The following is a 23905-nucleotide window of genomic DNA, read 5'->3' as shown; positions in this document are numbered from 1 at the left end:
ACAAGGCAGCCAAAAAGCCTACAAGCCATGAAGAGGCTAACATCATCAATATGACACAACTAGGAGTTCTCAAATGCCTTTACGACCAACATTATTTTGTATGATAGCTTGGCCATTATTAGCTTTTAGGGCCGTGAAGCTGGACCTTAAAGCCAAGACCTGTTAGTACCAGCCTATTGGATTCTCTCTCCTATCTACTCATGGCTTCCAACATAAATTTCATATTCTTTGTTAGTTGCATATTTATAAAGACGAGTGCTTTACTCATATTTGGCTTTGGACAAGATAAAAACCTTTATTTACAAACATTCTAGTCCTTTAAAAATATATATACAGAGTAAAGGATTTGGATAAAATAAGTTAAATCACAGGAAGCAAAGCCAACGTCTGTTAAAATCAAGGAGAAATTGGTGACAGCCAGAGAATCAAAACCAGTTATAACAGTTACAAGAGGCTCAAAGCAAATAGATTGAGGGACAACAAACCACATCAAATTTCCCTTGAACCCTCTACCAAGTGGCTTTGTTCCACAAGTTCATAGCCAGCTCAGAAATGTGAAGTTATGTAGAGTCTTATTTCTACCCACTTCATATGGTGGTGAAGTCATTAACTTAATAAATACAACATCAGAGAAAGGGCTTGGCTCCATTCGGAGGATGCAGTAGGAAAACTACTTGCTCAAAGTGGCTGAAAATTCCTCGAGGAATAAATTCATCTAACCTGGGAAATGTTGAAATCCAGGCACACTTTCTTGTAAGCTGTTACCTCAACTCAAAACCAAATTGAATTCCTTTCTGTTTGCCCGGAGAGTCCCTGGGATCCTTGATAGGTAGGTAGGCAGCCTCATAGCCCACAGGCTGCACAAAGGGCTGCTTTCAGTTCAGAGGTCCATGCTTTCCCGTTGCGCACCAACAAATCTGAGAAGTGAACGAACTGTTGACAGGTGGTGTTAGGAATGCAGCAAGAGAGAAGAGAAATGGCTACCAATGATAATACCTACGACCATTGCTGCTAGGAAGTCTTGATAGCTGTAGGATCGGATCGTGGCTGAATATGCTAAATTAGGAGTGGCTTTTGAAATCTTTGGGCACCCAAATCCGTTAGTTTCTCCCTTTACAAGAGAAAGGTTGACACAGTCGGTATCTATTTGGGGGATAAAAGGTGAGTTGGTGTGAAAGGAGTTCTTATGGGGACGACTGCCCCCAGGTGAAGCTTGAAGACTTGGCACTCTTTCCTCCCACCAGGCGTTTGGTGCTTCTTGATCCCGTGGGGGTCCCAGAGACCCCAGGGACACTGTGGCATTCCTTGGGGGACTGGGCCTGCTGGGCTTCTTTCAGTTCCCTGGAATTAAAGAGGAAAAATGTACGTTACTTAGTCCTAAATTAGAGATAATATTTATGATCTAAACTGATATAGATGTGGCATGGACATACATACACTACCAAATGTAAAATAGGTAGCTAGTGGGAAGCAGCCACATAGCACAGGGAGATCAGCTCGGTGCTTTGTGACCACCTAGAGGGGTGGGATTAGGGAGGGTGGGAGGGAGGGAGACGCAAGAGGGAGGGGATATGGGAACATATGTATATGTATAACTGATTCACTTTGTTATAAAGCAGAAACTAACACACCATCGTAAAGTAATTATATTCCAATAAAGATGTTTAAAAAAAATTAAAATAAAAATTTTCTAAAAAGTGAAAAAAAAACTGATAGAGATTTTTATTTCAGTATTTATAGAAACAAGACTGAATTATACACGGAATAGAAAATTAGCTCTTGTGATTATCTTAAAAAATGGCTACTTCACACATGCCTCAACACACAGCAGGCTTGGCTTACTGAATTCTACTGATTGGGGCATAAATGGTCTTTAAAATTAAAGAAAAATAAGAGAACAACTCTAGAGGCTATATATGAAAGCTCCAGGGGTCCACGAAGCGCAGCCCATGGGTCAAATCTGGCCTGCCATCTGTTTCTGTAAATAAAGTCTTACTGGAACTCAGCCATTCCCATTCATTTGTATATGGTCTATGGCCACTTTCACATCACTCCAATAGAGTTGAGTCGTTGCAGCTAAGATCATATGGCCCACAAAGGGTGAAATACTGTCTTGTTCTTACAGAAAAGTATGCCAACCCCTGGTCTAGACAATTTCAAAAAGCAAAAAAATTATTGAGTTGCTTATTAGGAAGGATTACCTGACTAAAGGCTCAGTTAGAGCTTCCACAACTCATTGCCAAGAAATCATTCGGGGGACTTTTCAAACTAATCATTTTAAGATGGGTTGTGCAGCCAAAAGAAACCGGACCTCTAAGTTTATTCTAGGCAAGGACCATTTCTCATCTGCTTTTATATTTTCAACAGTTCACAGTATGTAATAATTACTTTAAAATGCCTTCAGAACCGTGCTCAAACATCACTTCCTGACCTTTATAATACCAAGCCCACCCTATCTAATTAATTAACTTGTTAAATGAAGGAATAGGTTAATAAGTAAATGCATGCATGAATACAAGCTTACATGCGTAAGTAATAGGACTGCTTCCTTTGGCTTGGAAAAATACCTCTTTCTCTAAACATTTGCCAAGACAGAATATCCGCCTGCCCCCAAGATTGAATGGATTTCTAATAGATATCTTCCCTCTTTAACTATGGTTATCTTATATCGGGTGATCATCCACCAGTTACTTTAAAACTCTGGTCACTCAGAATCCTGCTAATTTTTCTTTACCAGTTGTATTTCCTTGTATTCATTTGCATTGACGAATTTTCTCTCTCAAGCCGTCTAGTCACGGAGCATCCAGCCCCTTGTTACAAAGGGCCCCATGCCACTAGCCTCTTTGTGGGCAGGGGCCCCTGTGTCATACTGTTGGATTCCACTCGAATCCATAGAGAAGACACATCAGACCAGTCATGTCACTGTGAGTAGTACATCAATAGATTCTTTCTCAACTCCAGCATCCAAAATCTACCTTTCCAGTGTGGCTGTCTTGAACTTTTCCAAGTTCAACTGTTGCTGAAGCTCTTCTGTTTTCCCCAGGGAGGGACAGAGAACTCGACTTTTGGCCAGAGCTGCTGCAGAAGGTCTCTCTGCTGGATCGGGGTGGATCATGTTCTGATGAGGTAGGACCAAAGAGGAGGAAATAGAACCTTCACTGTTGAGAAAAATCTGCCCACCCAAGCCAACTCCAACCCAGCTTCTGCTGGTGGATTTTGTGAAACTCGCTTCTCCTTTGTGCAAAGGGAAGAAATAAATGAAAACTTAGCTCCACCTGGGACAGGAATATCATCCTTATCTGGTAGCATCAGTCATCCATACCTTTGAGTTGTCCTTAAGTAGCACATTTTAGAGCTGGATGAATGATGAACCAGCTTAATTGCCTTAATTTTAAGCAGGAAGAAACTGAGGTCCTGAGATAGAAAGTGGCTTGTCTCAGTTATTGACAGGCCCAAGACTAAAACTCGGGTTACCCAACTGCTAGTTCAGCTCACTTTCTACCATAACGTGCTCATTTTTCACTTAAAATTAATTAAGGATATCCCACCATGACAGTATTCCTATAGCATTTATCTTCAGGTAGAGAATGTGTATAGCCTAAAATGACTGGAATACAGATGAAAATACGTAATATATGGAAATTAGTAGTGTTGAATAATGAAGAAAACACTGACCCTTCCATTTGGGGAGCAACGTTCAGAGCCAGCTCCACCACTTATTATATAGCCTTGAGCAAATCACGTACCTTTGCTGAAACTCAGTCTCCCTTTCCTATATTTAGGATAGCGATATTCACCTTCTGGGCTATTGTGAGAATTAAATGAATTCACATATGCGTATTACCTAGCACAGGGACAGCAGTGAGGTACTCAGAATCAACTAAATCTAAGAGCAATTTACACATAGAAATAGGTGATTAGGCTATGAACAGAAGACCACTGTGAGGAAAGGTTTGCCTTCTTTCAGGAAAGCAGAAGTGAGGAAGGACAAGTTTGGAACTAAATTTGAAGTGTTCAGGTAAACTGTGAAACTCAAATTTAATCTCCAAGAGAGCAGATATTTCTAAGGCTATTTTAGGGATTCTAACCAATCCTGTTCCTTAAGCTATGAAGTAAGTCTTACATATACATTGCTTTTCTAGTATAATTCTAGCTTCTTGACAGTGTAGGTATTCTTGTACCTCTCTTTGTTTCAACATAATACCTTCTTTTCCTTGTCCCTTCACATACTCAGGTATCATTAAGGAAAAGGAACACATAGATTCCTAAATTAACATTATGCCTTTCTTCTGCTCATTAATTGGTGGGATTGTCAGTTATCCATCAATAAAGTAACTTCTATTTCCTCTATACAAGCAAAATTCAGTTTTTTGAGTAACATCACTGTTACCATTGACTGTAGTTAAAACCCTGACATAGGAGCCTAAGAGCAGGTTTGATTCTGGAATTAATCAATTATCGAAAGTGAAATACAAGTCAAGGAACTGCTCTGAGTCTTGGTTTCCTCATCTGCCCACCTCACGGGGTTATTAGGAAAGGTAAATGAAAAATACAATAGGAGTTTTAAACTATAACAAAAGGTTTTCATGATATACTCTAAGTTTCCTAGAGAACCTTTCAGTCTGTCCTGTTTTTCTGGGCTTCCTAGTCATGCTTCCCTGCTGTCAATGGCACCATCATTTCCCTTTTCCCACCTACTTGCCATTACATTTTTTAAAAAACAGACATTTCTATCCTCTCTTCATTTCATTGGAGACACCACCTTGAGTAGTTGGTGAAATTCTTTGGAGAGCTCCTGAGGAATGTCTGGAAGATTCCCCTCACGGATGTGATGCCACGCAGCCCCATTGGTAGGTAATGACTCTGCTCCCGCAGCCACTGCAATGGTCAATCCCAAGGCAAATATGTCTGCTTTAGGAAGGTGCTGATAATTCTTCAAAACAGAAGTCAGGAAGGCCGGTTAGTTCGCCAAGTGAAGGGAGTCTAGACTAAAACACAACTGGTAAGAGAGATTCATTTGAATGCACATGAACTTAAACAGACGCAGTGGGCAAGGTTATATCTGCTGTGGTTAGTGGTCTATCTCTGGGGAAGACAGGACAGGGCACAAATCCACTTGATTAGCACTGCCCTGCCCCAAAGAGTCTGAGGCAGAATCTCAGCGCCATTTTGCTCTCTCAGGCTCAAAGAGGCTTGAAGCATAGATTGGCTGATCACAGATAGGAAGGACTCCTCTTTTTCCCCCCTGATTATTATCCTGTAGAAACTTATATCCTTCCTAGGCCAGACTCACAGACATCTTAGAAGGTGAGCAATAACTGAAGGTCATTCCAATGACCAAAGCTGGAGGCGCTATCAAAGGATAGTAGCATGATAAAGATGGGTTCGACCAATAACGGCTTCCTTTCTACTAGGAAATCCGTAAATTTAAGAATTCTAAGAAGTAGAAAGGACCTTCACGAAAAACAGTAAAAATTTTGATTAATCCATGTTTGAGCCAGCTTTCCCCACGCTTTTTTTGCAAAAGTTTCTCTCCTATCTTTGGTCTCCATTCTGGATAGAAAAAGGATAATATAAATTTAAATTATAAATATATACTTTTCATTTCCTGCACTGTCAACATTCATTTGAAACTCAAAATGTTCAATGGATTATAAAATACCCTCCATTTCCCTAATCTATACCTCTTGCAAAATCTCATTAGCCAGGAAGCGACTATCTCCCTCTTCCACTTTGGGCTTGCTTATTGATGTCACATGACCCAAGTCACCTAAAAAAAGAAAAAAAGAAATAGAGTTCTTTAAAAGCATGTCTTTCTTAAAACTGGAATAAATGGAGTAGAGTCATCAGCATAAATTTTATAGGATAATAGTATACCAATCAGGTTACAAGACAGACTCACCAATTTTATACATCACATTGGCAGAGAGAAACCAATCAGCTTCATTTTCAATCTCTTCTGGGACTACTGGAGAGTCACTTTGCATCTTATGACATATGAAGATGTTACCTGAAAAAATACAGAATTGTCGTTAAGTAATGAATCCTAAACTTTTTCACCCGAGATTCTTTTCTGTAAATAACATTTCAGTCACCCTCCTTTTCTGTGTGCATGTAACAAGACTACCAAGGTTTCTTTTCTTCCATGGAATCTCTCACACTACTTCTGAACAGCTGAGTGATTGATAATACCTATTTCAGTGAAACTTAAACCTCAAACATACTCCATCCTCTGAAGAGGCTGGTGGCCTCAAAACAAAGAAATAATCAAAACCACAAAATAGTAACAACATTTCCTCGCATTTCACATTAATGAGTGCCTAAACCATTCATTCCTGCTCACTTCGATCAGGGCTGAGTTAGAAAGAGTAGAGCACTAGCTGTAAAAAGTCAGGATGCAGCCAATATGCTGTCACTTATCCATGCGGTAAATTAAACACTTATTTTCATACTTTTGCTTCACTATCTGGGAGTCTTTACTCTCTGTCCTCTAGGCCCGGGGGGAAATGGTTAAAGCTCTTTAACTGAAATTTGGGCAGGGGAGGGGGGAAAGGGGAACTGATGAGAGGGATTCTGCCAGCAAACAGCATCTTTGACACTTGATAGACACGCAGGCACAGATTCTGACAACAGTGGGGAAAGAACTAAATACGGCCAGAGGAGAGCTGTACTGACTAGGTTTGATGTCCAGGTGCGCCATGCCAGAGTTGTGGATGTACTTAAGCCCAAGGGAAATCTGTAGAAGGATGTCTTTGAGTTTGCACTCTTGGAAATGATTGCCAGACTTTGCGTTTTCAGATATAGCAGCTTGCAAGCTCCCACCTGGGAAAGAAAAACAGAGAGTAGCCCCGCAAAATGAGAGAAAAGGTATGAATCTTATAAATGAAAGCATAGTACGTATTCAATAAATTCCTCATGAGTGAACGCAGTCCAGCAAGTATAAACTGCTTCAGTGTCAGTCTGAAACATAAGATCTGATCCCTGTCTATACCATAGACATATTGGAAAGAGAAGTTAAGGGCCTTTAAAGAGGAAAAGAAAATGCCATATCCGAGGTATCCAATATGTGGCCCTATTGCTTTGAGTATGCCCCAACTAACATTTTAAAAGCTTTACCTAGTTATTAACCAGAAGGCCAATCAGGCCTAGTCATGTAGCTACTATGGTGTTGATGAATAATTCCATGTTGGTATCAAGTTAGTAATTATAGGCCATTAGTAATTTTAATGTAATTGGCTTCAAGTTTCATTCCATTAAAATATATACCATGAGGGCTTCCCTGGTGGCGCAGTGGTTGAGAGTCCGCCTGCCGATGCAGGGGACACAGGTTCGTGCCCCGGTCCGGGAAGATCCCACATGCCGCAGAGCAGCTGGGCCCGTGAGCCATGGCCGCTGAGCCTATGCGTCCGGAGCCTGTGCTCCGCAACAGGAGAGGCCACAATGGTGAGAGGCCCACACTCCGCCAAAAAAAAAAAAAAAAAATATATATATATATATATATATATATATCATGAAATAAGAACATGTAATGATTGCTGACCCAAGGAAAATATAAAACCTCCATATACACCTAAACCCTATTTGAGCCACCGTGTTTGTATATCAACTATTTATCATTGTTATCAATAAAAAGATAAGGCCCCGGCTCATCTGGCTACCTGATCTTAGATGCTCCTATCCTAAGGTATTAGAATGCTTCTGAACCCTTTGTTTCATTAATTAGCATTTGTTGGCAGCCTCTTCAGTCGAATTAGAGACTCCTGGGACGCCCTGTCAGAAAGCCCACAGCTCCACCCTCCAAGTATATATCAGAACAGGAGGATCTGAGATGGTAACTGTACTTTTAAGGAAATCGATATTTTAAAGTATCTATGTGAAACTGAATTTAAAGCTTGAGCTGTCATGTTAAAATAAGTTCAGAAAGGAGAATTCAGCACCTTTCAGAAACACAAAAAGGGCTAAAGTAAAGGTTATTTTTTTTTCCCCTGCGAGTCTTCTGAGAAAAGAATTTATGGAATGTCAGAGACATTAATTAGAAAGGAAGAATAAGTAAAGAAAGAGTGCGTTGTGCTTGTTAAAAGTGCAGTCACCTCAATACTAAGTTTGCGGATAAGGTTATGAGCTGCGACAAAGCCGCCGGGTCCCCACTAGCCCCGGTGTTCCTTTAGGACAGGGTCCACAGTTCATTCATCTTCACTGTGCCAAGGTCTGGCATGTAATAAGGATTTTCTGAACTGAATGTCTATTCTGGCAACAGAGGGAGAAGAAAGGCTGAGTCAAGGACCCTATGAAAGGTATGGAAAGAAAGAAGCATCCTAGGTTACTTAGGATCCACTTAATATGTTCCTTTAGATTATAAGCAGAGGTATTTCTAATCCCCTGAAGAGCTGCAGATATTTAGTAAGGGTAACTAGACCAGTACTAGCAGCACTTTTAGTTACTTAGAATCTCTACAGGTAATATTAAAGATAGCTAAGAGGTAATTAGAAGAGTAGAAGTTACTGGAAAGTACTCGTTTATAAGACTGTATTAGAATATCCTCATTTTGCTAGAGCTAAAGCTGGTTGTCCACACACTCTTATAGAAGAGCATAGTTAACTGTTCTTTACTAAATAGTATTAACAAGGAAGTATGTGTTTATAGACATAGCAACACTGAATGAACTGTAAACTTAATCCCTCCTAATCTCACCCAGCTGCACTGGAGCCTTAGCTCTGTAACCCAAGGTACCCCCTGGAGTTGGCTCCTGCCAGCATGGTGCCCTAGGAGGAAACAGCCAGCTCCTGGCAGCTCTTTTCAAACCACCTTTATGAGTTGAGTTGCTGAATTCCTTCCTTTAGATAAAATAAAGATACTCACCCTACTTGGCAGGAAAAAAAAAAAAAACTTAAGAAAAATATATCCATGTTTTCCTGTCTGTTCTTGAGGCCTAACAGATACCGAAACAAATAAATAGCAAATGCCTTCCAACAATGAAATGCAAAGAGCAGGCCAACAACTCAACAGGATATTGTGTTCATACATTTGTATTCTCACAATCTTGATTTTAGGTTGCCACCAACAACACAAAGCATATTTTTCTGCTGGTAAAGTTGTTCCTTATTTGGTGGAAAAATATAACCAGTATTCATGGTGTTCCACAGAAGACACAGACTTCTGAATGTCACGTCACTTGAGCAAGTATGAGAACCACCATTCTAGGGGAACGTGCCCTGTAAAACTTCCGTGACAGAGACGTCAAAAGAAAATACTGCCTTTAGGGAGAGATTAATCATCCAGTCCTGAATCGGTTAGAATCCTGGTTGTTGCAGAATCAGCCTGCTACCGGAAAACCTTCAGATTTCTGAGGCTGGCCCAGAGGTGGCTTGTAGGGGATCTTGGCTAGGGTGTCAGAGAAGCAGGGAACTTTTGATTAGTTCAGGGTTCAGGAGGGACAGGAGGGGAAATCAGATGACTGTTAGCCTCTAATAGTTAAAATCTAAGTTATCAAAATCATCTAACTTATAATCAGAGTTAACACCATAAGAGTACATGTTCCAGCCGGACTGCTATGAGAGGCTAGGGGTGAGGGGTAAGGGTGGGCATGGGGAAACAGGGCATAAGGATGAAGAGGTGAGAAAGAGGGAGAGGATGCAGTGGGGAGGGAGTGGAAAGAATGAGGCACCGACTACTCCGCTACTTTACACATACTTTGGGCTTATTATCCTTTACTTAGAGCCATCAGGCAAAGTCTCAACATGGATTATCCTTAACTACAAACAAGGTATAAGGGCATGCTTTATTTTCCATGATCAGTTCACATATGAAAGGTTCAATGTGTGAATTACATTTTGCTAAATCACAGTCCCATTTTAATTGGCAAGCGTTGAGTGAAGCTGGTGAACCTCCATGATGAACAAACAATGATTCCCCATAATCTATCCCATCTAGTCAGACTCACTGCCTGGCTTTCACGGCTCACTGCAGTCTTCCCACCCTTTACCTTGTTGATCTTATTTCCTCCTGTAGGGTCACCTCAGGCCTGTTAGTCTCCTTACCATCTGCTAGGCCAGACCCTTCCCAGCACGGTGCTCTTAGCCTGCCTGCTGTTCCCCTAACTGGGTGGTCTTCCTTCTCCTTGCCTAAACTCTAGTAATCCTTCTGCAAGGTCTCATTCAAGTCTTACCTCCTTTATGAGATTTTCTCCGGATATGCTAATAACAAGTATTATCAAGTTCTTACTATGTATTAGGACTTGATATTGTGCTAGCATTTGACGTATATTGCTGCTAATTTTCAAACTACTCCCTTAGGTAAATATTACTGTCTCTTTACTCATTGAGATTAAATGACAGCCCAGTGATCCTACAACTACTATGTGACAGAGCTGGATTTTGAACCCAGGTCTGCCTGACTTTAAAGCCCAGGCCCATCCCACCACACTGCCTCTTGTTCACATTCATCCTCTCTGAACGCTTTGTATCCACAGTTGTACCATATGGCTTTGCATCAGATTGTCTCTTTTGTATTCATTTTAACAGAGGAGATGGAATAAAGCTCCTCGAAGATAAGGACTTACTTACCTTATCTCACTCTACAGTATTTCTCACCCTAGAGCTTAATACAGTGTCAAGCCTATAGAAGGTATTGAAATGTTGAAAAGAATTAGAAGATGATTTGTAATAGATCACTTCATCTTACTCTTTTTGAAAATTTGAAACTTTTACATTGCCCCAGTTAAAATTTACATTGCCTGCAGGTTAAAATTAGTTGTGTTTCCCTTTATTAATTTTTTAATTTGATATTCTCTTTGTTAGTAGCTAAATGTCATGGAAATAAAATCAATCTTCTTTATAGAGAGAGGGAAGAGAGAAAAAGAATAGGGAATCTCAGGTTATGATAAGAGGAAATTAAGAAGAGAAGATGATAAGAAAGTCTCAACCTCTCAATCACAAGTATAATGAAAGGGTCCATTTTTTAATCCCAAAGAAACTATTAGAAAAAGGGATTTGGGGTGAGCTTATTAAGGAAAAAAACTCATGAAGTTCACAGGTAAGGCTATGAGAAAATCAGGCTCTAAGGAAACAATAAGGGAAATGCCAAATCATTATTTTATAGGATATGTCTTCTATACCATTTTCTATGTTTTTAGCAACTCGTAATGTTATTTACTTACCTACTTATAAAATCAATCATGTATACGGTGATGAAGCTTTATCAGTGATCACTGCCCTCAAAAGCCAGGCTGGACATACATACTCAGGGCTATCCAGTGGTCACCAAACTTACCCAAAGACAGACTGTACTATTAAAGAAGCTCAGGGTGGGTGTACATGTTGTGGGGGGGATGCCGTTATCCAATAGTACTGTGGCTAAAATACGGATTGTAAAATATGGATGCATCCTAAAATGATGGCAAGCTTCTATTCAACTGGTAGCACTTTTCTACTTTACCACTGAACATTTTGATGAAAATGTATTTCCGAGAATAACAATACACAACTACTGTTATGTCACCCCTTAATCATAGATTAGAAATATTAATCATGGATTAGAAATATGTTAATCCGAAGGACCACTCTTTATAATTTAAGTAGCCCAGGAACAAACAAGGTTTTACTGGTTACGGTGTATATATGGTCCTGAAGGATCTAGGAGAATATATCTGAGGTCACTAAGTTTCAGTCCCAGCACCCCACCCCATGCCCTTACTCTTCTGAGAATACTTAAAGCTCAAAGGTCAGAAGCAGCAAGAAACATGAACAATCTCCAAACACAGGAATCCACTTCAAAATTAATCAGAAGTTGGCTATATAAGTTTACCACCCCTTCCCCAAAATCGTAGGGACTATGGCTTACATCTTTTAGAATACCTAGTAAATGGTAAAAGGATGATTTACCATTCAAACCACCAGGGTGAAAGTTTTCTCTTTAAGTATTAACTAAAGTGTGAAGGATGTGATAGCTTCTGTGTATTAGCTGTGCATCAGCTTTGAAAGAAACACGTAACAGCATAAGCCTGAAATTCCTTTCCAGCTCAACTCATTTTCTCCAGCTGTCTGTTTCCAAACAAAACAGTAGTACAGACTTTTAGGTATGACGCTAATATACCTGCCATAAGCTACAAGAAGGAGGCAGAGATTTTTTTCTGAAGACTTAAAAGTTCATCTCCCTCTCCACAGATATTAGACCACGTACTTACCATTGCAGTATTCATTCTGAATGACCATGTGGTCATCTTCTGCCCATGCAGAGTAGTAACGTACCACATGGGGGTGATGCCCAAGCACCGCGTGAGCATAAACTTCATGCATAGCCAAATTCCTAAGAGACGGAAAAGCACTGAGAAAATTGAATCAAGATAATAGACATACAAAGGCTTTTAAAAGACAAGCTCTGAGGCATTACTAACAACGGCAGAACATTTACTGAGCGTTCACTGCTTGCTTACTATTTTATCACATTTAATGTTTGTAACGCCTCAGTATGATATAGTGGCAAGGATTAAGGCTTTAGAAAGTTAAGTGACTGACCCAAAGTCAAGCTGGTGATAGTAGATCTAAGACCAGAACCTTGGTTGTCCTCGACCAAAGTCCATGGTTTTTTGATTGAACATGACATATGTAGAGAGGAATCTTGGGTGGTTATTACCTCAGCAGCAGACCTGCTTTGATTCTTTTTTTTTTAAATAAATAAATTTATTTATTTATTTATGGCTGTGTTGGGTCTTCATTGCTGTGCACGGGCTTTCTTTAGTTGTGGTGAGCGGGGGCTACTCTTTGTTGCAGTGAGCGGGCTTCTCATTGCCGTGGCTTCTCTTGTTGCGGAGCACGGGCTCTAGGTGCGCAGGCTTCAGTAGTTGTGACACGTGGGCTCAGTAGTTATGGCTTGTGGGCTCTAGAGCTCAGGCTCAGTAGTTGTGGCGCACGGGCTTAGTTGCTCCACGGCATGTGGGATCTTCCCAGGCCAGGGCTCGAACCCGTGTCCCTGCATTGGCAGGCGGATTCTTAACCACTGAGCCACCAGGGAAGCCCAGAACTGCTTTGATTCTTATTTTCACTGTATCACAATCTAAAAACCCTGATGGGCTTAAGAAGAAATGGACTTGATGGTGGATATTGTGATGGGCCCTCTACCTTCCCTATGAAGGCTAAACAATCATTATAGTCAATATTAAACTCAGCCAGTATGATGTAGTCACAGGGGCAGTCTTGGGGGCAGATATTCATTATGCAATAGGAAATCCAACACACAAAAAGCAAACTATAGTACTTGATCAATTTCATTATTCAAATGAAGAATTCCAAAGACTGATGTCAGATTCAGCATTTTAGTATTATATTCCCCAGAGTTCATAAAAAGCAGTGGCTGAATCTGAAAATATTTGTTTTCCTTATGGAAAGGAAGAACTCTTGAACATTTAGTTCTGGGAATGAAATTTAAATTTTTGTTAGTTTTTCCTTGCTTACAAGGAAGGAAACTTTGAAACTTAACTATTGAATTTATTATTAATGCAAAGTAGAGATAACCAGTGAGTTAATAATAACTTACTAATATTTCTGATGAACTAAACAGACACCAGAAGATCATTCCATAAATCTATTTGTTAAAAAAAAACCCAGTAAGATCAGTAGTAAAAGCCACAAGAACTACAAAAAAACAAAACGAAAACACACCATGATCCCAAATGCTCATGGTATATTTCAGGAAATAACTTATCTCTAATCTTGAAAATTCAGAAAGGTTATGAATGTGAGACAACTTTCAGTGGGTCGGGGGTGGGGGAGGTGATTAAAAAAATGTAGCAAATGACGTCAGTGCCCTGATTCAAAATGCTTTGACAAATCCAAGTGTGTATTTCTAGTACATTTAAAAGGTACTCACTCATCTGATGATCCTACCAAAGGTTTCGTGGAGCGTTTTATTGCATAAACACATCCATCCAGCCTCTTAATGCACTTGTAGACAGTACCAAATTCCCCAACCCCGATTTTTTCCACCTCCAAGAATTCTTTTTCATAGCGGGAAGCCATGTTGGTTTCTCGTAGAACACATCTCTGAAATATTTCAGTAAAAAAAAATAATTCTCCCTTACATATTGTGAGAATAAAATTAAGGCATATTATTCCTAAATTTCTCTAAGTTTTCAAAAAGCCTTTTGAGGCAAATCCATCAATATTCTTGGTAGCAAACGCCTCTGCAACCCTGCCACAATTGCTGACTACCTTCTCTGTGTTCTTTATAACCTGTCATACAACTCTGTACTGACATTTCTCTTTGCTATATTATTACATCTTTTTCTGTATTATTTCCTCTGTCTGGCCATACTCTTCTTCCCTATATGTGCCTAGAGGCGACACCTCACTCACAGCCAGAGCTACTGTCCTTAGCTGAAGGAGCGGGTGGGCTCTTGGAGGAGGATGTTAAACAAAGAGAACACCTCTCTTTGACTCTTGTTTACTTGTCTCACAGTCTGGCTGCTGCTGTTTCATCTCAAGTTGAATAAACGTACTGTGTTCAGTTTGCTTCCCAAAAAAATCTTAGTCTGGAGAACAAAATTGTCAAATTGATTATTTCAGAATGTGTGCTCAGATATAGCAACCACTCCCGCTACTGGCTAACTAGCGACATCACTCATTGCTCTGCTAGTAAATAACTCGAGCAATCACTGAACCCCTTTATCAGTTTTCTCATTTGTAAGATGAGGATCATAGCAGCCATGCATCAGGGTCCTGTCAAACATCACATGGGAATTATATATGTTACAAATATATATATATATATAAAATTCTCAGTAAATGGTGGTTATGATGACAAAAATATGCAGAGATTTATATGAATCTCAGTCCAAGCTGATTCGTCTCTGTGAACTCATCTTTTCCCCAATATCCTCCTTAGCAAGAATTTCTGCCATCCAACTTTAAGTGTTTAACATATCTTGACTCTTACTAGCTCTTCATTTTCAACATGCAGTCCGAACCAGCCTTCATCAACAAGATCTATAATTTCCCTTGCCCTTAGCCAGTCTCAAGCTCTGTTTCCTCCAAGTCTGGATTTGCTACAGCTACCAGCCCTCTCTCCATCTCCTCTAATAGGAAGATTGCTTTTGCAAAATGATGCTGTAGAATCAGACAAACCTAATTGTTTCCCATGAGGCACCCACACTTTTTTTTTTACTATTTTATTTATTTATTTATTTTTAACATCTTTATTGGAGTATAATTGCTTTACAATGGTGTGCTAGTTTCTGCTTTATAACAAAGTGAATCAGTTAGGAACCCACACTTCTGATCAGAGGCCTGAAGGCGCTGGTAGTGCTTACCTGCTACCTTACCAGCCTCATCTCAGACACCAGGTACCACCTTACCATCCATATCACTCCCTCCCCCTCCCCCTCCCCGACCCTCCCCCTCCCACTTACATGCACTGAACATTATAATATCATGAAAACATGCCTATGTTCAAGCACCTTAATGGTAATTTAATATTCCACTGACTTTAAACTATAATTTACTTGGCCATTCTTCTATTATTGGACATTCAGTACTCCCCTTTTTTTTTTTTTTTTTTGCTATTACAGTTAAGGCTGCAACAAACATCTCTGGTGTTAATATTTACAGCATTATTTTCTTAGTTTATATTATCAAATGAGGGATACTAGATCAACATTATAAAAATCAATGGATACTGACACATTTAAGAGGTAAATTTTACGTATAGACCTCTGGCTTTATGCCCTTTTTCTCTGTTTTGTCTTATTCATTTTTGGACCTTAAATATCTTGATTTTCCCTTCACTTCTTCTGGAGTATATAATTTTTCCCCAGATCAAAGACAGTAGCAGTAGCCTTGAAGAATACTCCAAGGTAATGGTTCAGCAATAGATTTGTTAGACACTGTCTGCTAAGGTAACAACTAGCTAAGAATATAGACCCTGATGAGAGCCCAGATAAATTTAGCTGCAAAACATATTTACTACAAGGTGTGTGGAGGGTTGGAGAGGAGAGAAGGGAGAAAGGAGGGAGGGAGGGAGAAAGAAGGAGACATTAGGATGAAATGACTGTGTTACGACGGCTGGACCAAAGAACTGTGCTCACCTTGGCAGGCAGCCCTTGTTCTACCTTGCCTTCTCCTGGACCAGCTTCCTCACTTGGAAAAAAAAAAGTGATATCAGAGTATGATTAGCACTTATTGAGCCTAGTACTGTGCTAGGTTTGGGGGCTCTACAAGTAAATACGACAATTACTTCCCCTCTTCAATCTATATTTGGGCACAGGGATAAACAGAAATTTTCAATACAAGAACTTAGGACAGGATAAAAACAAGATATCGAGGGATACCATAGACAGCACCCAATTCATCATTTGAAGAGTAAAAGCCTTTCCCAAAAATGAGGACATGTAAGCTAAGATTCCAAGAATGAGTAGGAACCAGCTAAGAGAAAAGAACAGGGTTTTAGGCAAATGGAACAAGGTATGCTGAGATGCGGATCAAGAGAGTGCGCAGAACATACCTGAAACTCTAAGGGGTCTTCACCACCAGTATACGTTTCCCCTGCAACACCCGCCTCCCTTAGAACCCGGCCTGTCTTAGGGTCACAAGCCAACTGTAAGTATAGCAGAATGTGCTCTAATCCTGGCTAAGATGTTTTCAATTACTTTTCATTAAGCTGAAGTCTCTGACAGACACCCTCTTTGGCACGAGCAGATGCATCCTGGATCTTTAAGCAAAATTTCAGTTTCTAGATCAGCCAGCTAGGTTCTTCTTCTGGACGAGTACAGGGTAGAAGGGGCAAGTGGAGGACATTACACGCGTGCAAATTAGGTGATGCAGGACACCTGTGACTTACATTTAATACTACATTCTAATACTTTATAAAATAACAACGCCACAGTGAAGAAGAGGGGAAAATACCCTCTCAGCATCACTAAGTTATTGTACTAAAATGTCATCACTTTCAGGGCCAGGAATTCAAATCAGCAGTCTTTTCCTGCTAGCTTCAGTGAGAGGTGAAGCCATTCACTGTGAAGGTTTACAAAGATCCTAAAGAGCTAAAAGCAGTGGACTAGTAACAAGAATAGACCAGTGTGCTTGTGCTGAAGTCCTGTTTACTTAAGATCCAGGAAACAGTATTGAGAAAAACCTATTCTGGCTACAAGGCTGATTAATATGTAGTTATGCATTCCGAAAGAACACAGCACATTAACCGTTCTACAGGCTTTTAGATTGTTAGCTGTGCGTTTATTCTGCTGAGTACATCTAAGCATAAATGACTGGCCTGTTTTAGAGGTGCTTCCAGTCTATAAAAAAGCAGCATTGAGGATACAGTAAAGAAATGTCCCTGAGTAATCTGCACTCTCCTTATTTAGGTGATTTCTACCATTCAGTGGCCTTTGTGGAACAGTGCAGCTGGCTTTCCATTTATTAGCACCTCCAAAAGCAGCACTCTTTTTCTCTTCAGCCAGCCTTCCATCACCTGCAGAGAAGTTCAAATCCTTGCTCTGTAGCTCTCATCACCAGTCACACCACTAAACTCAAAACAGCAATAAACTCTCTGGAACGAGCACTACATCTTCCCCAACTGCTGGGCTCTGTAGTAACCAGAGGGGAGCCCTTGAGTGCAGTTCCGTAGCCCATTCAACTCCCTAATATAAGACAGATCTATTGCTTACTCTGCCCTGTTCTTTCAAAGAGAAGGCATTTTACGGTGCACTTCAGAATCTCTGAAGACAAAGAGATTTCTGTGACAAAGAAGGTTAAAGCCAGCGCTGACATTTAGAAAGGAGGGAATATATAAACACGATGTCGACTCATTCAGACAGACTTCTTGTTTATTCCTAATGTTTAACACTCCCCCTTCCACTTGGCAATAGTAAGATCAGTTCTCAAAAGTCATAGCAACAGGACACTTACAGGTCGCCTCGGGTTTTCCGCTTGCCATTGGATTTAAGGAATTGTTTCCTATAGGACTCCGGAGTGAAGGGATTAATATTGACCAGAGCCAGTGAGGTCATCGCATCGGTGAAGGGACCAGGTGTGAGCTTCAGATGCTTAGAGCTTCGGGAGGGGAGCTTCCCTGTTGAAGAGATCCCCGACTGGCTCACCTGGCCCTGAATGAGGATGATAAAAGGCAAATCAGAATGGAGGTAATTTTTAAAAAATGGTTCTGTATCAGTTAGTTAATATTTGAACCAAAGAAAGTTATTGCTGAAAGATACCCCTTAGAGGGTATCTGGTTCACTGCAAACATTGTAACTGGCTCTCTTATGAAAAAATACAGATTCCCAATCTACCTCTAGATATTTTGATTCCTGGGATCAGCACAGCAATCTGTACTTTTGTTAAGCTCCACCCTTTTCCCCTAGGCTATTCTGATAGTCAGCTATGAGACCACCAATTTTAGTCCTACCTCCAGCTTTTTAAAGATGACCTTTCAGCTTACACAAATGAAAATGACTCTAGAAGACCTGGTGCTTATGTTCTCAGACTGTATAGTTAATTTCCCCTCAATTATTCATCCCAATATTTGTTTGGTACCTACTAAGTAGCAGATGCTGGGTTAGGTGCTGAAGGGACCAGAGGTGAATTCTGGCTCTTAAGGAATGCACAGTCCATTCATCAGCAGTTCATTGATGTTTCAGAAATAATCACTTTGTAAGGGAAAGATTTCAGAGACTATCTAAACATGGAAAAAGAAGTTCCCAAGTCCACTAAAAATGTAGCACAAATTGAGAAAAGTTCCAGGAAGTGGGGTAAGGAGACTGAAAAGTAATACTCTAAGCCCTTAAGATGCAAGGCTTTGCAGCGGCTACAGCTAGCATACCAGTCAATAGGAAAATGTGCAGGGCTTACCACTCCAAGTGGGGTACAGTAAGAGAACATCGGCCTAAAACCTAACCAGAACTAAATCAAATGACAGAGGGGAGAAATCAAAGACAAAGAATTCTGATGAGACGGCAGAATGCTATTATGACCTAAGTGCCAGGGGCCAGAGGAATAGCTGGTAATAGATCCTCAAGAGGACAGTAGTAGACACAGGGGCCATGATGTAACCTCATAGTGTCATCATTGTACTGTGAGGCTCTTTGGAAAAGAATTCTGTTTTGATATTCTCTGCACATGACTTTCGAGTGTAGAAGCAGAAGCTAGATTACAATATGATTCAGTATATAAAAATGTAATTGAAGAATGTGAGGCTACAAAGAATGGATATTAAACTTACTAATGAATACTCATTATTAGATTAATGATAGAAGCAGAAATAAATACTCATTAAATGATTGATAGGAGCAGAAATGAAGGAAGCTATAGAGTACACATAGCAGCCTAACATTTTTTTAAGTGAAGAAAAATTGACACAGTCAAGAGTTTTGCCAAGGGTTTTACATATGTCTTAGAGTTCAGAGGGTCAACAGCCCTGGGGATATTATCAGACAAAGCCATCAATGACAAACAATTTTCCCATAAGTTTATTGTAAGGGTTGAGTATTGGTTCAAAAGAAATAAAACTATACTATATGATATTTCTCAGTTGTCAATGTGATTCAGGAAATGAAGTTAGAATTATAGTAAATCATTTTCTGAAACAGTTTTCTTGTGATGGTGATTATCATATGGAAAATAAAATGCATCTGTCACATATGAAACAGTGGGGCATCCACACCTGGTACGTTTCACATAGCTCCAGTTGCTACAGTTCAAGGACAACAAAAAGGCCTAGAAACTTTTCAGATAAAAGTAAGGAAAAGTATTCCTATCAAGGAAGACGATCAGAATTCCTAGTTTGGAAATATGAGGGCTGATAGATTTTGTGAACTCCACTTACAATATAGCAAATGATATTATGTTAATATGCATTTTATTGCCAAAATGATAGAATTATGAGTAATCCTTTTGAAATCTAAAAGAACACAGCTTGCAACAAGATGTATGAAAGTGAGTTCTGCCTAGAAGTAAAGTAGACTGAACATGTCTGGACAGATGACCAGGTTGAGAGTATAAACGTGTTGCAGAGAGTGTAGCTACTTCTGTATAAGTAACAGCTCTTACTACAGATGATTAAGAGAAAGGAAATTTGGGGAATAGCTCCTTGACTTCTGAAGATGGTGAGAGGAGAGGGAGGCAACCTCCCACCAAGACACAACATCACAGGGACTGGGAAAGGCTTTAAAGGCCCAGTTGGTACAATTAGTTCCCTGATGCTTGAATCCCTGGTACAGTGTTTTTCTACCAAGTGGTCATCAAAGAGCGTTGAATGCATTTAGCCACAGGGACCTTACTATACCTCCTAAGGAAGCTCTTCTATCTCTAGATAATTGTGCTAGGAAGTCCTTATGGGGACCTGAAGTCGTTTCCCATGATTTCTGGTCCTATGCCCTGAGCAAGGCTGAGCTAAGCCAATCCTCCTTTCCTCTGCATCCCTGTCTTTAGCACAACATTACGAATTATCATCCCCCTGGCCTCTCTCCTCTGACCTTGATCCAAACTATATTTTTTGTAAAGTGTGTACTTTCCCAGTTGCATTTCGAGTTTCCCTCCCAAATGTTGTTTTCTTCCTGTCCCTCAAATCTTGGCATCTCTAGGGTCCCTAGCTTGGACCACTCCTCTTCTTACTCTGGCACACAGACTGTGTAAACTTATACACACCCATGGCTTCAACAACTTCCTAAATGCTGATGATATCCAAATACAGATCTCCAACTTAGGTGGTTTTCCTGCATTGCAGAACCACTTATCCAACGATTTACACCACATCTCTTTCTCCAAACCTGTACATCCTCTAAGGTCACCTACCTTGATTCAAGGTACCATCTACTCTGTCAAACAAGCAGGAAGCCTCACAACACCCTAGGTCCCTGCTTTTCCCTCAACCCCTCCATCAAGTCAGTTAGCCATTCCTAAGCATCTCTCAACTCATCACTGTCTACCACTATCCAAGTTCAGGCCCTTCTTTTTTCTCAGTAGATCTATTATGAATACTGCCCTGCCCCCATGGTCTCTCCCACTCCATTCCATCCCTCACATGAAGGTCATGATTTTTCAAAACTGCCTCTGACCAAAACCATTTAATGGCTCTCTCAACACTTTCAGGATAAAATCTCAGTGTAGCTGCTACCTACCTACTCTGGCCTCACTGCCAGACCCCTGCCACTCTGAATAACAAGCGGTTTTCCAGGTGTAGCGTGATCTTTCCCCTCCATAGCTTGGTAGATGCTTTTCCCTCAGCCTCGAGCTCTCACTCCCTTCTTTTCCTAGCAAACTGCGAATCATCCTGTAAGACTGCTCTCAAACATTACTTTCTCTGGAAAGGTGTCCTGGATATCTCGAAACTTAATTCCCCACTATTTCTCATCATGCTCTACAAGTCCTCTAGCACACCTGATCTGAACTTTATTTACCACTGCTGTTTACCTTTATTCATTCTGTAGGCACTTTTTGAGGTAGTGAAGGGTTTGCCAGCAGAAGGTCTGCTAGCATATCAAGGTGTTCAATTAAGTTTTCAATGAGTGGATGAAATACACATACCGTGCCACGTCTCCTCCTGCTTACGCTTGCTCTGAATTACATGCTCCTAGCCCACTCTCCCCATAATTTCCATGTATTAAAACCATACCAACTTTCATTGCCCTTCATATGCTTCCTTCACCTTCATTTCTTTCCTGACTACCCACTGAGAAGCAGTCCACCCAGAGAACTCTGACCACTCTTGAATCACCTCTCACATAGTATCCGTAGGCACATCTCCCCTGCCAGAGACTGCCTCGCGCTCCCAGCCCACAGTGGGTTCTCAGAAAATAAATGGTTAATTGATTGGTTACTGGGACCATTGAAAAACCCACAGGCAGACGCACGAGCGTATTAAAGTAGTTTGTCTACCATTCAAACAAGAAGCTTAGTATTTCCTGGTAGTTGTGGTACCCATACTCAGCAGGTACAAAAGAGACCTGCTGACAGTGACTGTGCTGCCGTCAGTAGCACAGATGTTATTATGATGATTTAAGCACCTCAAGCTGAGGCCGCGGGAAGCAGAGCTGATTCCAGGCCTAAGGCTCACACGCCGCGGCACCAGTCTATTAGAGGTAACCCTGCCCCAGTCCCGGCTTTAATAACATGAATGATATAATAGGAGCTCAATCACAGCAAGGATAAAGGAACCTGCTTACTTGGGACCTTTACCTATTTGCCATCCTCAGCTTATAAAGGAGTATCAACAAGTTACCTCTGTGTTCACATATGAGAGCCTGTACCTCACTAGACCAAGGAAGGGAGAGGACTTCTTTCTGGAAAGAGCAGCAGCAAAGAGACAAAAAATATGTTAAATAGTGAATGTGAACATTCTTATATTAGGAAATATTAGTAAATAATCACAGAAGAATAGAGCCAGTTGGCGTAATGGCAAGAACAGTAGACCAAGCCCCAAAGATCATGTTTCTCAGTCCTTTCTCTGCCGTTGCCTGAGCTACAGGCCACTTTCTCTCCTGAGACCTTGGTTTTCTCACAGGCAGAGTACAGGTCAGGCTGTAGATCTCAGTATTTTTTCCAGTTCCAATATTCTTTCACTAGGAACTTTTTCCCCACCCAAGATTTATCTGTGGCCTACACCAATGGTTTTAAGAAGACAGCTGGCAAGATGCTTAAATTCTGTTTTCTGGTAACTTTAAACTCTTCTTCATGTTCACCAGGAAATACGTAACTGAAGATAGATACAGCCTGTGAAACAGATCCGTCACACATACATAGGACTGGGCCCTCGTTCTCCGTCCGCCGAAGGAACACAGACCTCAGCGGCCTGGCTCCCTCCTCCCCAGCGATGGACTTACTTTGGGAGTGAAGGGGCTCTCGCAGCGTGGCGGCTTGCCCTTGTCTGGCGGGGCTGGGGTTTCAGGACGTGCGAGAGAGTGTGACACTGGAGTTCTCAGACCCTGACCTGGACTCGCTTGGCCTTTTTCCTGAAATGTGTTGAGGTCACGTACGTCACTAAGGGGGGTTCTGACAGGTGTAAGCTCTGCCGCCTGAAAAGATCCTGAATCCTGAGCTCCAGGCTTCTCTGGGGTTTGGCTCTGGGGCTCCGTGCTCTCTTGCGTTTCCTTTTGCCCTTCGTTCTCATGCTCTTCCTCACAAGAGGAAAAGTTTAATTTCTGCTTCAGTTCTTTGTCCTCATCGTTGTCACCCATCTCAGCCAAAGAGCTTTACAACCTAGGCAAGGAGACCTCTCAGCAGGAAACACTACAGAGCTGCAGAAATAAGGAGGAGAAAAGAAAGTAACCTGGCAAGTTCCCTAACTCTAGCCCGGCTTTCCTTCTGCCAACTAACAGCTACATGGAGACACACCCTTGGTTTACTCACTTAAGTACCACGTATCTGTGTGATCTCAGCTTCTCCTTATTTCCATTCTGATTAAAGAAGGCTCCAGTAACTCTTTAAGCAATTAAATCCAATTATGTATAGAACGCTTCTGGATATCCCACAGTCTCCCTGAACCCATGTGCAACAAACTACTAGGGAAACAGTTGGATTCTTTAATTTAGCATGGCTTTAAAAATACATATTCGCCAACTGGGAATGAGCTCATTATTGGAAAGAAATTATTTTCACTCTTTTACACCTACCATTTAGAAATATCACCCTCTCCTCTCCCCCAGTTCCCACCTACCCAGTGCCTAGCAGTAGTTCCTTAGAATTCAGTATCACCTGGATATCATAATGATCCTTAAACAGCCGCTAACATATCTTGGCGGGAGTTCATCTCCCTAATAGAGACACACCTGAGATCTCTGCCAGATACACCTGTCCTAATTCAGGCACCTCCACACCCTCCGCCCACCCCCAGGTATTAGCAGTTAAAGCTTTTAGGGAACCGGACACATTTTCACACTGAAAAAAAGAAAGGTAGAAAGGTCAGCAAACAGAGAAGCAGATATATGTAT

General features: G+C 40.9%; 1 protein-coding gene across 1 annotated transcript; it reads right to left on the bottom strand.

The window, feature by feature from the left end:
- Positions 1-1184: 1184 nt before the first annotated feature.
- On the bottom strand, positions 1185-23152 carry WEE2 (WEE2 oocyte meiosis inhibiting kinase; the record flags this gene model as incomplete). The annotated part of the gene is made up of 11 exons (XM_082846859.1): positions 1185-1341; positions 2976-3118; positions 4763-4933; positions 5685-5770; positions 5903-6010; positions 6676-6822; positions 12182-12303; positions 13864-14036; positions 16076-16127; positions 17892-18088; positions 22799-23152. The coding sequence occupies 11 exons, from the start codon at positions 23150-23152 to the stop codon at positions 1185-1187; spliced, it is 1710 nt and encodes a 569-aa protein (XP_082702985.1).
- Positions 23153-23905: the final 753 nt, after the last annotated feature.

The sequence above is a fragment of the Leucopleurus acutus genome, assembly GCF_964270905.1.
Source record: "Leucopleurus acutus genome assembly, chromosome: 9".
Taxonomy (NCBI): domain Eukaryota; kingdom Metazoa; phylum Chordata; class Mammalia; order Artiodactyla; family Delphinidae; genus Leucopleurus; species Leucopleurus acutus.
The sequence above is the reverse complement of the archived record's forward strand: the minus strand, read 5'-3'. Positions and strand labels throughout refer to the sequence as shown.